Source organism: Clarias gariepinus, chromosome 10 (genome assembly GCF_024256425.1).
Source record: "Clarias gariepinus isolate MV-2021 ecotype Netherlands chromosome 10, CGAR_prim_01v2, whole genome shotgun sequence".
NCBI classification, from domain to species: domain Eukaryota; kingdom Metazoa; phylum Chordata; class Actinopteri; order Siluriformes; family Clariidae; genus Clarias; species Clarias gariepinus.
In genome coordinates, this window is record NC_071109.1 from 34398816 (window position 1) to 34415611 (window position 16796).

At 42.9% G+C, this 16796-nt stretch overlaps 1 protein-coding gene across 2 annotated transcripts; it reads right to left on the reverse strand.

Moving 5' to 3' along the window:
* Window positions 1-2755: 2755 nt before the first annotated feature.
* On the reverse strand, window positions 2756-16613 carry ca5a (carbonic anhydrase Va). Of its 2 annotated transcripts, XM_053505758.1 has the most exons (8): window positions 16229-16613; window positions 10248-10277; window positions 9951-10148; window positions 8355-8473; window positions 7409-7504; window positions 6705-6767; window positions 5829-5987; window positions 2756-4409 (listed from the first exon to the last, which is right to left on the reverse strand). In XM_053505758.1, exons 1-8 carry the CDS (start codon window positions 16386-16388, stop codon window positions 4254-4256), a joined length of 981 nt encoding a protein of 326 aa, XP_053361733.1. In that variant the 5' UTR covers window positions 16389-16613; the 3' UTR covers window positions 2756-4253. The 2 variants fall into 2 exon arrangements, with proteins under 2 accessions (XP_053361733.1, XP_053361734.1); XM_053505759.1 differs by lacking the exon at window positions 10248-10277 and having other exon boundaries at window positions 16229-16610.
* Window positions 16614-16796: the final 183 nt, after the last annotated feature.

Below are 16796 nucleotides of genomic sequence, written 5' to 3' on the forward strand. Positions count from 1 at the left end.
AACATGGACGCCTCACTTGTGATTGCATGAAAGAAGAGCAGCGTGCAGTGATCTGGGTCTGAGGGTGCACCTGGTGCTGAAACAACTCACAGAAGATCATAAACACAAGTGTGTGTATCTCTGTATAGAGAATTTGGAGCGATACTCTAATGAAGGTGAAAGTTTCTTAGAAAGAATCATTCCTGGTGACGAGATGGACTCATCACTACGAGCCTGAGAGTCTGGAACGGAAACATCCTCAATCACCAACCGAGAAAAAGTTCAAACGTCAACTATTAGCCGGAGAATTCATCAACGCTTACAATTTTCTGGGATTCTTAAGGGTCAGAAGTATTGGAACATCATCAGGGAAAAAAGTTAATCAACAGTGCTCGTTACCGTGAGATGTTTATTGAAGAGCTGAAGACTAAACTTGAGATTAAACACAGCGGACTGGTATCTGAGGGCGTCGTGATCTCACGTGATGTCCACATGCGTCTGTTCCACACTGTGGACACTCTGAGGTGTTAAAGCGTCCTCACTATAGTCCTGATCTCACTACATCAGACTTTAACCTGTTTGGTCCCCTAAAAGCAGAACTACGAGGACGAAGATTCACTTTACTTGCTGACTTTCAGATTGAGCCGAATGACTTACTGACACACACACACACACACACACACATTACAGGTAATTCGGGAATGTCAATCAACCAAATCTGCATGTCTTTGGACTGTGGAAGGAAACCAGAGTACCCGGAGGAAAGCCACAGACCCCGAGGTGGGAATCGAACCTGAACCCTGGAGGTGCAAGGCGACAGTACTAACCACTACACCACTGCGGCAAATTACCATTTAAGATGATGATATGAGATATTATTAAACTTAAGGTAGTTTTACAAAGTTTTTTTCCTCCTGGATCCATCAAATGTTGCTCTATTTCTTCACATTAGTTTTTCTGCTGATGACTTTTCTATAATTCCCTACGAGAGCATAAAGCCTTCCTCCCTCAGCTCCGATGGCCTCAGCCGTCTTTATTCCGGTCCACCGCGGCTCGGGTTCTGATCCTGATGGAGGTGAAGGCGCTCCACCCTGCCAGGCTTGTTATTTTCCACAGTTAATAAAATCACCCTGTTATCTCAGGGTGTTTAATCCACAGCGTCCCGCGCGCAGCAGGAAACACACCAGGAGGAAACAGGGCTCCAGTTGTTTAGATTTTATTTCATCCTTTACATCAAAGTATTTTTACTACACAGAGTTTTTCTTTTCTATACAGCATGAATGAGGCGTTTGTAGCGTGATGTCTGGGTGTGTGTATTTGTAGAGAAAATCTCAGAGAGAGAGACCCAGTGCAGCTGGATCTGACCGGGTCAGCACCTGCTACAACAGAGCATGCTGGGAACACGGTCCTTCTCATGACCCCGGAAAACCTCGACTCCCATTCTGGATTCCTGACAGCGTGAGCGCACAACTTTATAAACATGTTCATTTATGACACTTTACACACTAGGTTAGATAAAGGTAAGAGTATTAACAAATAATAATAACAACAAAAAAAGGTTACTGATTAAAACTGTTTATTGCAATCGGACAAACAAGAGATTCAACAGCCAACGAGAAGGAAAATATAAACCAGATAAATAATAATCATCGGACTAAGGTTAGGAGGATTATACCTCACATTATTATACTTTATGTATTTAATTAAAGAGACATCTTTGAGTCAAATTAAGAATGAAAGAGTTGCATAAGAAGGTCTACAACATAAATTTTCATGTGCACTTTAATATCTGGACATAACACACTACAGAACATTTATAAAAAAAAAAAAAAAAAAAGTAAAGTGTTTGGAATATGAACTGCTACAACTGATCACACAAGCGCTCCTGAGACGGAGGTGTGTGTACGAGGTCAGTGCATCACTATCGGTGCAGAGAAACATCAAAAACCTCACGACTCATTGAAACTGTAACGTCCGTGTGATACAAAGAACCCAAAAGGTTTTTCATGTCTGATGCGTCTCAGAGCGGAACTTTAAGCACTTTCATGTGTTTCTTTTGTTCCTCATCAAGTAACACGAACAAGGTTTAAAAAGAAAGAAAAAAGAGAAAACCTACACAGGGTTGCCAGATCACACGATTTGTAGACATTAATCATTTGTTATTATAATCCATCTAAACTGTAGTGTGAGTCAGTCCTAAAAATAAAAAAAAAGAAAAGAAAAAAAGTGTGCATTGTTACAATCTGGCAACCATTTATACTTCAAAATAATATTGAGTTCAACTTAAAAAAAACAAAAAAAAAAAAGAGAGAGAGAAAATAGAAAATCATCACACACACATTTTCTATTTTGCTACAGGACAGATGGTGTGTGTGTGTGTGTGTGTTGCTCAGTTGTCCCAGTCTGGTTAGTAACGCAGGATCTGAATGTTGAACCCGCAGAGCCAGCTGGCCTTTTCAGACGGAGGCCCAGCACAAAGGAGGCAGAGTTTGTACAGAGACGCCGTTATTCAGGCACAAAGCGGGACGCCGTCGCGGTCCAGACAAAGACGACTGGGAGAGGGAGAGCTGACGCGGGATCGGAGCCTTCACGCTTCATCGGAGTGACGCAGGCCACACACACACACACACACACACACACACAACTGATCAGGGTTCTGGTCTCAGCGTCACTCCTTTGTCTCACTTACTCACGACAAGGCAGAGCTTCCCTTCCATAATCTTTGCTAATCTCATCATAGAAATAAAACACGGCTCCTGTGCATCGCGTTTCCAGGACACGCAGCTCACGCAGCTCACGCGGCTCCGTCAGTGTGATCTCGGGTTCTGGAGATCCAGATTCCAGCACACTTTAGAAATACTTCCACTGGGTCTGGGTGAAAGGAGGAAGTTTCTCTAAGGTGTAAGAGTGTGTGTGTGTGAGTGAGAGAGAGGACGGGGTGCTAATAGTTTTGAGCACCTGGTACATTTCTGCTCTGGTTTAAACTCGTCAGTTTGTTTTTAAGTCAGTGTGTGACAGCAGCAGGTCGGGGCTGGAATCTGAATCATACACAGGACCTGCAGCACTGTGCTGGAGCGCCCTCCAGTGGACAGTTCGGAGCACATTTTATATATTTAAAAACAAAGAAAGAAAAACAAACAAAGAAACAAACAGCGGCTTCCTGCTGGCGGAGGCGACGGCGGCGTGAGAGCGGAATGCTGGAGGCACGGCGTGTATTTTACACTCCACTAGTAACTGAGAACATCGAATGTGTTAAAGATAATATACAGAATGTTTAAAGCTTATAAACTATACATAGATTATTATTATTGATATATTATTTGTAGAAGACGTGCAGGGAGAAGAGAAAGTACCAAAAACAATAAAGTCGGAGGAAGAGAAGAGGCCGCGCGTGACGCTGACGTGTTGTGACGTGAACGTTACCGTCTGGATACGAGCTCGCTCTAGATTATTAATCCGATCTGTCTAGAAGGATTAGTTTAGCATTATGGGCCACGCAACGGCATTTTAACTACCGTACACTCTGGAGAAGCATGGCTACCGTAAATACTCTAAAAGAGAAACGTCACAAACGTCACCATCCACATCATTAAGATTAACGTTATACCTCCTCATGGGGTTTAATACCTTATAACAAAAAAAACTAAAATACATTTACAGTACAATGTGTGGATGTACAGAAACACAAATCCTTAATTAAATCTAATTTTTATTTCTGTTTTAGCCGCGGCTGCTCATCAGGGCAGGAAGTGAAATTCACACGCGGGTGAGGTCGTAATAAACCCCCCCCCCATCTATCCCCCCCATGGTCACTATAGAGAGAGGTCCAACTAATAATGTGTAACATTTCTGTAGAGCTACAAGTAAGGCATGCTGAAATAAAACCACACACACACACACACACACACACACACACACACACACAGTACACCATGGACTGGCAGTGTGTAGCCAAGATGTCCATGTGATACTCCATCATTAAACATGTAACATGTACAGACAGTCAGGAAAGAAAACTCCACCCACAGAAAAGTAAAAGTTAAAGAGAAGTTAATGTTAAAAAATTTTGAACAGAAGCTGCACAAAGAGTCGAGTAGAAACAAAACTCCTGCATTAAACCAACATTTCAAATGAAATCAAACGTATCTGAACATCCCGCGTGTGTGTCAGGATCGGACAGACTTCAGGTTCGTGTAGCCGGAAACGTGCGCTGTTGCGCCGTCTATCACAGGGACAAGACTGATGACATCATCTGTACTCTACAAGGTCAGGGTTTATGGGTTGGCGTGAGGAACCTTCTGGAGGAACGGGGTGAAGGACGAACGGATCGTTCGGCCCTTCAGAGGCTGCTGGACCCGGAAGTTGTTCACCATGCTCTTCTGTACGTCCTCCTCCGCCGAGGTGAACAACAGACTCCTGAACACGGCCAGCTGAGAGACACAGAGAGACAGAGAGAGAGAGACAGAGAGACACAGAGAAAGAGAAAGAGAGAGAGACAGAGACACAGAGAGAGAGACAGAGACACAGAGAGAGAGAGACAGAGAGGCAGAGACACAGACAAAGAGAGAGAGAGAGGGACAGGGAGAGGGGGAGAGAGAGAGATACAGAGAGAGAGAGAGAGAGAGAGACACAGAGAGAGAGAGAGAGAGAGAGACACAGAGAGAGAGAGAGAGAGACAGAGAGAGAGACAGAGAGGGACAGAGAGAGAGAGAGAGAGGGACAGAGAGACACCGAGAGAGAGAGACAGAGAGAGAGGGACAGAGAGACAGAGAGAGAGAGAGAGACAGAGACAGAGAGAGAGACAGAGACAGAGACACAGAGAGAGAGAGAGAGCAGAGAGACACAGAGACAGAGAGAGAGGGACAGAGACACAGAGAGAGAGAGAGACACAGAGAGAGAGACACAGAGAGAGAGAGACACAGAGAGAGAGAGAGAGACAGAGAGAGAGGGACAGAGACACAGAGAGACAGAGACACACAGAGAGAGAGAGAGAGACAAACACAGAGAGAGACATGTGCTTTAATCCCTAAAATAATTTTTTATCAGTTGCAATGCATTATGAGAACTTCTGTCCTCCATAATAATAATAATCACGCAGTGTCTCATGGCCTTTATGTCTGTTTTTAGTTCACCTTAACGAGCTTCTGGTTCATCTTAAGTTCAGTTAAGTTTTAATGTTTTAAACTCTTTAACTAAACAATTTCCTTTAAGTATCTTTAAAGAAGAAACAAAATTATTGTCTTTTTGAAAACCTGCAGAACTAGTTTTAAAGCTGCTGAGGTTTACTGAGCAGGACGTCTCATTTTACATTCACTTGGGGGGTTGGGGGGGGTTAGGAGACGCTTTTACTCTTTATACATCTCTCCCGTAACGTCTTATGCAAAACATAATATCTGTGAACTCTTTTGGTTTTAACAGAAAGAGAAGAGAAATGAGAGTGTGTGTGTGTGTGTGTGTGTGTGTGTAACTGATTACAACTGGGAAGGTCAGATGGAGAAGTACTGCATGGGGAAAACAAACAAACAAACAAACACACACTAAACTAACACATGATCAGGTTACTGACCACTAAATGAAACGTTTATAAAAATAAGACCAGACTTTGGACTTCAGGAGGCGGTTTAGACATGCGGGACAATTACAAGACATTTAATTACCGACTGTTAAACCAAACCTGTAATTAAACTCCAGCCTGTTATTTCTAAACAGAACTGAACTATTTTAATTCCACACTGGGGACGGGGACGGGTGGAGCTCGGACAGGACGCTCGTGTACGATTGGTTTATAAAGGTCATGTCCTGTAGAAGAGACGGGTTGTGAAGGCTGGTGTCCGCGTCTCCGGTCGTACCTGATCGTGGCTCACTTCAATCGGCTGCTTCATGACGATCCAGGTGACGGCCTCGGTCAGAGGGGGCGTGGTCAGGGACCCGGCGTACGTCCAGTACTCGTTCATGTCCTCAGGCAGGAGGCAGGACGGGTCAAATTTATTAAACTCCACTATGCTGTCCTGTGTGGTGCATGGAGGGAGGGGGGACAGAAAGACAGAGTAGCAGAGACAGACGACGAAAAGTGGAAAAGAAAAAGAGAGACAGAAAGAAAACAAAAGACAACACAGCAGCTGTTAAAGTTAATAGCTGCACAAAAATGCATTCAATGGTGTGTGTGTGCGTCTGTGTGCGTAAATATGTACACTGCCAGGACAAACACAAATGCATACTGTACAGCCCTGTGCAAAAGTATTCATACCCATTTGCTGTATTTATACTGAGGTTAAATTACACACAGGTCGACTCTGTTTACTGATTAGGTGATTACAGTTAGGGGGATCAGTGTAAGGGGGTAAATACATATGCACACTACACTTTCCAGCGTTTTATTTGTAAAACATTTTGGTGTCGGTCTGTCAGATAAAATCCCCAAAAAAACACATCTACGTTTGTGTCTGTAACGCGACAACATGTGGAAGAGTTCAACGGGGTGTGAATACTTTTGCATGTGCATCCCTTTGGATCACCAATAGCTTTGATCGTGGTGTGTCTTTTCTCTGGTCGTTTTGACAGCATTACTCCGGGTCACAACATGTCCAGAGTTTAAGAGATTTCTGCTGGAGGACTCGAGACGGACCAGCGCGTAACGTCGTAAACGCTTTAGGATTAGGATCTCAATCCTTCAGATCTTCACACACGATCCTCACTGAAGCAGGTTTTAAAACAGCAGTACACACCTTGTGTCTGACGGCAGGCAGCGCGTCCACCAGCTTCTGCAGACCCTCGTGTCTCTTCCCAACCTAAACAAGGGACAAACATCACAAAGACAATTTGGACTTAAAGTCTAATCACAAAAGCCTGTAAAATCCACGAAGATCCAGGAATAACTGAACATCAGCATGTACTCAGAGACGCCACTCATGTATTGGCTCACGGTTCACTTGAAACCTGTGTGTGGTTTTGATGAGCAGCAAAGAATAGTGGTGGGAATTAGAAAAACACAAGTCATTGAAGGAGTTCCTGGGAGGCCGGCGTACAGACGTGAATCAGACAGACAGTCCGATCATGACTCCGGCGTACTGAGAGAACTTCCTACCTTGATGGTGTCCAAGCTCTAGTGAGACACTGGGATAAGTGCATTAGTGTATCAGGGGATTATATAGAGACATAAAGGGAGTTTTTACTTTCAGGACTGTTCTGTACAATCAAAAGTCCTGCTTTGACTCGAACGCCCCGTTATGGATCACATTTACTAACTGCACTAATCAGGACCCAGATGCAGATCTACAGACAGACAGGAAATCATTTTCTCCTCCTGCTTTCTGACTCGTGATGATATCAGAGTGTAGTGACATCTACTGTATAATAATATAATGAAGCGGGTGTGGCTTGAGTTCGGGTGTGGCTCGGGTGTGGCTCGGGTGTGGCTCGGACGCAGTACCTTCAGAAAGACTCCGATCACAGCCAGTCCGTTCTCCTCCATGATGGCTTCCTCAAATAACGCGAATTTATCCGCATTCCAGTGGACCAAGTGAAGCTGCAGGAGAGTAGGAGGAGTTATTTACATACATATGTGTGTGTGTGTGTGTGTGTGTGTGTGTGTATGTTTCTGTAACACCACTCCTCAAGCTTGACACAATACATGAACACAGACGCTATTCACTGGACTTCTATTCACCCGGCGAAATAAAAGACTGAGGGCGGGGCGAGGTGGGGGCGGGGCAAGGTGAGGGTGGGGAGAGGTGAGGGCGGGGCAAGGGCGCATGCTAGAGAGAATCGGAGTGACTTACTGACGGCTGATGTAGTTAACAGTTATAAGTGAACTTACGCACTTTTACACACACACACACACACACACACACACACACACACACACACACACACACACACACACACTAGAAGTTTTAAAAGACGCAATTTTGAGAAGGCACCACAAAAATAGCATGAAAGAAAACAGAAAGAAATTTGATACAAGTGAGGACTGGTTGTGTGAACGTGTGTGTGTGTGTGTGTGTGTGTGTGTGTGTGTGTGTGTGTGTGTGCGCGCATGCGTTTGTGTGCACGTGTTAAATTAGTGTCCTTGTTGGAGGTTAAAACATTTCACTAAGAACTTTCCACTTCTAAACAAAAAGTAGACACACACACACACACACACACACACACACACACACACACACACACACACTGTTTAAACGTTAAACACTGCTGTTTCTGCCACAATCTGGCAGAAGCCCCGACACTGGAGACTCCTTCCATAAACGTAAGTTCCAATGTTAAACAATGTTAGATTGTTAAATGTGGTTACTATGGAAACGATAAGGTGTTGGAGTGAGTGCATGAACAGAAACCTGCACTACAGTGAGAGCTGAAGGTTAAGTGGTGTGTACCTCAGCGGGGTAGAGGTGTCGGTCCACGGTGTGCTCCGAGCCCCAGGTGTTGTTCTCTCCCCAGTGGAAATGGAACTGACACAACCTGTACTGATCCTCCAGAGGACCACCGCGCAGTACTGTCACACACACACACACACACACACACATACAGTACACCTCTACAAACGTCCAAACCTGCCTGGCCTCATGTGAAAAAGTAATTGCCCCCAAACCCTAATAACTTGTTGTGCGAACCGTGGCGGTGCCAACTGCGGTCGAGCGTTTGTGATAACTGGCACGGAGTCCCGCGGCGCCGTCGGCCCGCTCTCCTTCACAGAGGTGTTTTAATTCATCCACACTGGAGGCTCTGTTTAAGGATCTTAATCAGATTTAACTCTGGACTTTGACTTTGCCACTAAACCTTAGTTTTTGAGCCAGTCAGTTGCCGATGTGTTTGGGATCATCGTCCTGCTGCAGAACCCAGAACCCACGACCTGATGTTCTCTCATTCTCCATCAGAATTCTCTGGTAGAGCTCAGGATGCATGCTTCCAGCACTTCCATCAATTACAGCACGTAGTCCAGGTCCTAAAGCTGCAGAGCCCCAGACCGTCACACTACCACCACCATGTCTCACTGCTGGTGTCACAATGTTTTTATGAAACGCTGTGTTAGTTTTACACCAGATGTAATGAGACACACACCTTCCAAAAAGTTCAACGTTTGTCTCATCAGACCACAGAACATTTGTCCACGAGTGAGACCTGCAGGTCTTCAGATGTTCTCCTGGATGAGACATTGACTTCCTGGATGAGACATCGTTGTCTCTTGGAGTCATTTTAGCCTGGACGCTCCTGTTAAGGTTCTTCACTGTTCCAGGTTTTCTCTATGTGTGTATAATGTCTCACTGTGGATCACTGAAGTCCCAAAGACTGAGACATGTACCTGTCCCTTTACACCGTGAGACATGTCAATTACTGTTTGTTTCTTATTTTAATTACTTTAAGCGGGCTTCAGTTTGTCAGTCAGGTTCTATATAAGTGATTTCTTAATCCAGCAGGTCTGGCAGTAATCAGGCCCGGGCGTGGCAAGTGACACTCAACTCAGACTTCCAAAAATCACAGTTCATTCGTGATTTAGAAAGGGGCAATTACTTTTTCACACAGGGCCAGTAAGTTTAAGCAGCTTTTTTCCTTAAAAAATTAATTCATCATTAAAAAATGGGAATATTCAAATTAGTTTGATCTCAAAAATCATAATTCTAATGTAAAAAAAAAGGAAAAAGAAAGGAAAACCCCAGAGCACTTTTTACTCGGGGGGGCCAATACTTTTTACTCTGCTTTGGATATTGAATTGTAACAGTTCCTACAGGAAGCATCACAAACAACTATTAGGTTTTAAATATTACTGATAAATATTTCAACTGATATTCAACGTTCACTGTTTAATCTATTTCTATTTATTCCTAAACGAGCTCGCGGTGCGGCGACTTCATTAAACCGTTGGCTCTCGTTAGCCTCATTAACACGATCAGCTCGTCCTGGGTTGTTTTCATTCGACTTTCCATTACTTTACTCTTCACTGTGTTTTAAGGAGGAGAACGTCGCACTCTTACTGGACTTGTCTGTGGTGTCGTCGTACTCGACCAGGAAGGAGTACCCGTTGTTCCAGATCTGCTGGCAGGTTCTGGGGTCGTACTGGGTCACCAGCGGCTTCAGCGTCGGGTCGAAGACGCTCTTCCGTAAGCTGATGTCGATGGGAGACTGGCGATCTCCTCCGGGGACTTCCAGAGGCTCCTGCCACATCGGGTGCACTGAGGGCAGGAAAGACATCCAGTTACAAAAGAGAAAACAAAAACACAACTGAATTGGCTTTTCCACGAAAAGAAAAGTGATCTACACCAAACACCTACGCTTGGGAATGTAGTCCGCTGCTCCGCACGCTTTATGGCACATGATTTAGGAAAAAAAACACAAACAGGAACGGTGGCTGTTTCTGAAACCGTTACACGAGTCAAAGCAGAAAAGAAAGAAAGAAAGAAAGAAAGAAAGAAAATTCTCCTTCGATGATGTGACTCACAAAGAATCTGTTAAATAAAGCCGTAGGAACAGACACGTCATCTCCATGTGGTCAGGAGGGAAGGAAAGAAAATCTGTCTCTGAAGCAGGAAATCAATCTGATGGAATATTACATGTCCTGTTCCCTCGAGACGAAAAGGTTAGGAGAAGTTTAAGAAAAGAGCCAAAGCTAGAGCATATCGTCTCCACACACACATACACACACACACACACACACACACACACACACACACACAGCTTATACACACATGTGACCCGGAGCTCCAAAGGCGTTTCACTGAATTAAATGTGAGCCACAGGAATGTGAGCAGGAAGTGAGCTCACTGACCAAACAGTCGACGATGTCACGCCTCCGAACTACTTCAAGGGGCAGCAGGAGAAAAAGAAAACACTCCACTTCTAACACAAAGCCTGCTTACAGAAATACAGCCAAATAACAGTAAGTGTTTCACATCTACAGAGGGTGAGACCCGGCTGAGAGACGGCTGAGACCCAGGTGAGACACGGGTGAGACACGGGTGAGACCCGGCTGAGACCCGGCTGAGACCCGGCTGAGACCCGTTTGTTTGCGATCGAGCTATTTAAGGAGTAAAACACTGAGTTACGCAGGCTGATGGAAAACAGCGCTTTATTCCGTTTAGGCAACAAAAGTGCGTCTGTAATTACAGTTAATAATTAATCAAAGAAAGACAAACATGTAGGACTTTTTTTTAATGTTAGAGTTAAGTTAATAAGACGAGTCATGAAAACATTCAGCTTTTCCTCCGACACTAAAGACTCCTTTCATAAAATCACAATTTTTTGTCTCTTGGAAGATGAAAACTGCTGGATATTTTTCTACTACTTGTATAGAAATTAATAAATAATATAAAGCACATGTCCACTATGACAGAGCTGCACGATTAAATAATGAAAAAAAAAAAAAAACAGGATCTCGATTCACACACACACACACACACACACACACACACACAGAGACACACACACACACACACACACACACACACACACACACACACACATTACTGTCAGGGCTGCTGTTACAGGAAATTAATCAACACCATCTGACCAATCAGATTCGAGGTATTTAGAGGTGGAAAAATTCTCTAGCTAGTCATAGTTAGAGGGTTAGTTAGTTAGAGGGTTAGTTAGTTAGAGGGTTAGTTAGTTAGAGGGTCACTGTGCCCTCTTGGACACAATAATCAGAACTGTATTATATATTATACACAGTGGAATATCAGATTGTGAGTAACTTGGTCTGAGAGCGATGTGCAAGACGAGCAAAATGGTCAAATATTTTAAGTTTTAATGAGCGACGTCCTGATATACGAGTCGCTCAGTCGCAGTGCGTCACCCGTACAGTCGACATCCGTGCGCGCGTGTGCTGTTTATTCTAACATTCTGACTGTGTGGGTTTTATTTTGTGTCCGGGTGTAGTGAGCATTCCTTCAGTAACGGTACTGCTAAAGTAAGTGACATTAGAGAGGTTTACTGTTAAAGACGTTTTCCGACACAACGGTGAAGTTGTGTTTTTTCAGTTGTGACCAAAAATAAACATCAGTTTTACACTTTTTTCACATCATCCCCCCACATACTCCAAACACAGTGTGATGTCTGAAGCCTCCTCCGTCCACACACACGTCCCTATAAGCAGTTGTTTTGTTCTCAGTCTGTGTTAAAATGCTGATTTCTCACGTCTTCATGCCAAAAGCACGCTACTCAGTTCTGCATTTCAAACATTTCCTTGTATTTCTGCAGACTGGAAATGAACTCGGGTGCTAATGGTAACACCTTCACTGGATCGCTCCCTCAATCCTCTGGAATTTGTGGTATTTCGCTAAATATTTTGCGATAAAGTGCGTCGCAGATCTGCAGCATTACATCACCTTTTAGTTTTACCGTACTGATGTTAATAATCCAAAATCCGAAACAATGAAATAAATAAAAAAAAACCAGATGTGAAAAAAAAAAAAGAAATTCAATTGTTATTGACTAAATAAAAAGACGAAAAGTTCAGGACACGGAGCGGAGAAGTGAAGACGAGATCAGACCCACAGGTGTCGGTAACGTGACCTTCTGCATTCCAACCACCATTAAACAACAACAAAGAAGAAGAAATGAAATCATACTTAAATGTTATTTTAAGTGATATTGTTTCTTGTGATAAAGGAGTTTTGTTTCCATTTTCCCCTTTAATGTTTGTGTTATAAAATCAATTTTTATTATAATATGTTTTAAGCAATTAAAAAATTAAATAATATAAAGCACATGTCCACTATGATAGAGCTGCACGATAAAATCTCTCTCTCTCTCTCTCACACACACACACACACACACACACGTGATCTGATTTCTGAGTGACGTTGATTCACCTGCGTGTGTTTCCCTGCAGTCACGAGTTCACGTATTTACTCTACAATCCCGGGTCGCTGGATCAGTCGAGGTCACTGGGTTGAACTCGGACAGTGGAACATAAAACACTATTAAATCACCAATCGGGCCGGAGATCAGAGGATGATTTAGTTCCACTGTACAACTCACTCACTTCTCATCTCACAGCCTCATTTAAAACTGAGCAATAAACCCTCTGAGAAGAATAAACTCCACACAACACTGTTACATTTACCATATGATGTTCAAATAATAATAATAATAATAATAATAATAATAATATTAATAACGCACACGATTAGTTCTGTATTTGTCTGAGTTTTCAAAATACACAAGTGCTCTTATTATTATTATGTTATTTTCATGTTTTATTGTTAATATTATATTTAGGTTTAACAAATTTTCACTTTATTTAAATTAAAATAAGGAAACTTTTATTTATTTTAGGTGACTTTTATTTTAATACAGGAGAGTTGTGACTCCTGACACACTTTTCTTTTTCTTAAGTGCAATAAGTGTTTTTGTTTAAAGAAAAAAAAACTTAAGAGAGAGAATCGTACGAGAGAATCGTGATCTCAGTTCCCATGGAGTAAAAACCTGATTCCCATTTCGCCATGAATCGAGTCGCCCAACTCACTAATGTAAAGGACAACAGTAAGGAAGCTGCATAAAGGGACACACAGCTGAGATGAGTGGTGTAGTAATACTTACTGTCCAGCAGGTGTCAGGATAGAGCTCAGTCTCAATTACTTCAGAATTTTGAATGATTTTCACTTTAAAAACCCTCCTGTCTCAGAAACTTCCTCCATGACTAGTGAGGGTTACAGATGACTAGTGACTAACCAGGTGACTAATCCTAACTAACAGCTTTCAAACAAACAAAAAGAAATAATATTCTGCACAAATGTCACCAACAGGAGATTAAGGAGGAGAAAAAACCCGGGGAAATCAACAACAGCGTAAACAGATCATGCCCTTTGTGTAGATACGCCTATTTCACAAGGTGTACGTTGGTCTTTAAAATAAACAGAAAGTCTAATATGTACACAGGGTTGAACATTACAGTGTTTAGAACAAGCTCAATGTTTATTATCCCTACGCAAGATACAATTTTAATTCCCAAGGTGACAAAAAAAAAAAAAAAAAGGACCCATGCATCATGACTCGCGTGTAAAGTGTCACTTCCTGCACTATCATGATTGGGTCGTCCACTTTATATAGTGTAATATTGTGCATATGTATATATCGCTGGTCTGTCGTGTTTAAAATGATCCATAAAGGTTACTATATTTGACCTCGTACGAGCGACGTAGCAACTTCACAGGAAATAACACAATCCATCATGGAGTTAATTTTACCAAAAGGAGCTTCAGTACGGCCTGACCAGGTGAACCGGCAGGAGCACGAGGAAAGCACTTCACCAAGATATTCTGGATAAGCATGCCTTAAATAAATACCATTTACATTTACTCGACGCCCTTCACCAGAGAGACTTACATTTTTATTTCATTATACGTCTGCTTAAGGGCCCAACAGGAACAACCTGGTGGTCATAGGATTTAAACCTTCTGAACCGTAGTCCAATGCCTTAACCACTGAGCGACCCCTGACCCCGTAACAATACCTCAATTAATATGACTGAATCTTATCAGATTCAAGAGATTTTTCCAATTTGGAGTATAAGAACATAAAGTGACATGACCTCGATACGTCCATCGATCCTATCGTGTTAAAGAAAAACTCACAAACTGTTGTTGGGATAGGCAGCACTGTGGCACAGTGGCGTAGTGATAAGCACTGCCTTGCACCTCCTGGACCTGGGTTCAATTCCCGGCCAGGCTCGATTCCTCCAAAAAAAGGACACAGTCCAAAGAGATGCAAGTTAGGCGTTCCAGTGTGTGAATGAGGGTGTGTGTGTGTGTGTGTGTGTGTGCCCTGTGAGGGATTGGCACCCTGGGTGTAAGCCTGCTGGGATAGGCTCCACGTCCCTGCGACCCTAAATACAGGATGAATCAGTATAGACGATGAGTGAGTGAGTGAGTGATGTGAGGGGCGGAGTCAGCTCTGCATATTATTCTCTCTCTGCACCAGCACTTCCTCCTACAACCAGCAGAGGGCTCCAACAATTACAAACTGCCCCTTTACCCTATAAATATTGATTAGAGGTCTGTTTACAGACACTGACCAGTCTAACTAATGCAATCTGAACGTGTTTTATCTCTACTTAGATTATGCATTTTAATTACATCAACACCAAGTCGAGCATGTGATGATCCAGGAATTTACAGAAAAAGATTGGAAGCGATGTAGGCTTGTAAATTCTACTCCTCTCTTGATAAAGCCAGTACAATAAACCTCAAATATATAGAAAATCATTACAAACAGAAGAAACCTGTTTAATGACTTTTGACCTGCTAAACTCACAGGACAACACCTGGCTTTCTGCTTTTGTTTGAGCAAGATATCTAAGAATATGAGGTTTTGCATCATGTGACATAAAAGCTTAAAAAATAAAAGCCTGTTATAAAAAGCCCGGTGTAGTGTGTCATGTCCTCTCCCCATCTCCTGTCAGTACAGTAGGCCAGTATTAAAGCTGTGTTATCAATTCAGACCTCATTACATCACATACCAAATGGGCGCTGATACGCTTCCGTCTCCATCTGTGTTTATTTCTAGATAAGCTCGAAGAATTTTGCTTTGATCATTGAAGCACCTTAACACACTGCTAATCTACCGAGTGCTGAGAACGCTGCACCGCTCACGATACACACGATAGACTTATCTGATTTAATGATGTGACATTCAGACATAGTGTGTGTTAAAGACACATTAAATTACTAAAAGCATGGCTTTATTCTTCTCTACGCTACTCGTCATTAGAAAACCTTCCTGATCCACACAAGACATGTTGATACACACACGATCCTGACGATTCGACGCAGCAGTCCCTGATTTCAAACATCAATCACTGTCTGATACCTTTCCATGACTTCCAGCTCTTTTATTCAGTTTTTTTCCCCCTCCATGAACAGACTGTAGTAACAATGAGATCACGTGACTCCTAATTGCACTCTTACCTGCACACACAGGTTGTCTCTATTCAACCAGTTCTGATCAAGTTGTACCAGAACTAATCTCAGACAAGTCTAACAATGTCTTTTACCTCTTTTTTGTTTGTTTTTACAATTTGTAAATTATTTTGCAAACCACACACACACACACACACACACAGAGACAGACAGACAGACAGACAGAGGGAGTTAAATACTTCTGCATGGAAGTGTGTATATATAATTTCAGTAATGCAAAAGATTTTATCATTTAAATAAACCAGAGGATTGTTAGAGAAGATCCACAGTCATGTCTCACTCAGGAGTAAAAGTCATAAACACAGATGATGTAATGATTAAAGAGAAACACTTACTCTGGGACAGGACGAACCTGCTCGAGCACGCGGACAGGTTACACATGCGGACCGGAACCGCGCGGACCTGCCGGACCGGGACCGAGCGGACTAGGCTCGTGTGGACCTGCCGGACCAGGCTCGTGTGGAGCTGCCGAGTAAACACTGCTAGGAGCACCATGGCTGAACACACACACACACACACACACACACAGAACTTACTGCTCTACTACAGCCTTAACGCTTAAAAAGAACCAAAGCAACGGCCCACAATTCTCCTGTTTGTTTGTTTTTAAATAAACCTTTAATTAATTGATTAGAATAATGACGTAAAGAAATAAGGTGAGCGCGAGCGCACCTAAAGCTGCACCTTCTCCACGGAACGATACAATGTTGCGAGAGCCATACAGCTCGCGAGCGCTACGTCATTCGAGGCCCGACGTCTTGACCATCGATTGGTGGATTTTCGAAGAGGGGGCGGGGTTACAGCGGTCACGCGTTACGTAACCCAAAGTGTAGGCTTGTTTATTTCCGTGTTATTATTTTTATTACACAAACAAACTGTTTGTAAATCATTGGATATAAATCT

Excerpts from the sequence above, each read along its gene's own strand:
- ca5a (XM_053505758.1), bottom strand. The coding sequence starts at position 16,388 with ATGGTGCTCCTAGCAGTGTTTACTCGGCAGCTCCACACGAGCCTGGTC. Across the intron at positions 7,505-8,354 it reads GACACCTCTACCCCGCTGAG|CTTCACTTGGTCCACTGGAA; the intron begins GTACACACCACT and ends ACTCTCCTGCAG. Across the intron at positions 5,988-6,704 it reads TGCCTGCCGTCAGACACAAG|GACAGCATAGTGGAGTTTAA; the intron begins GTGTGTACTGCT and ends TGCACCACACAG.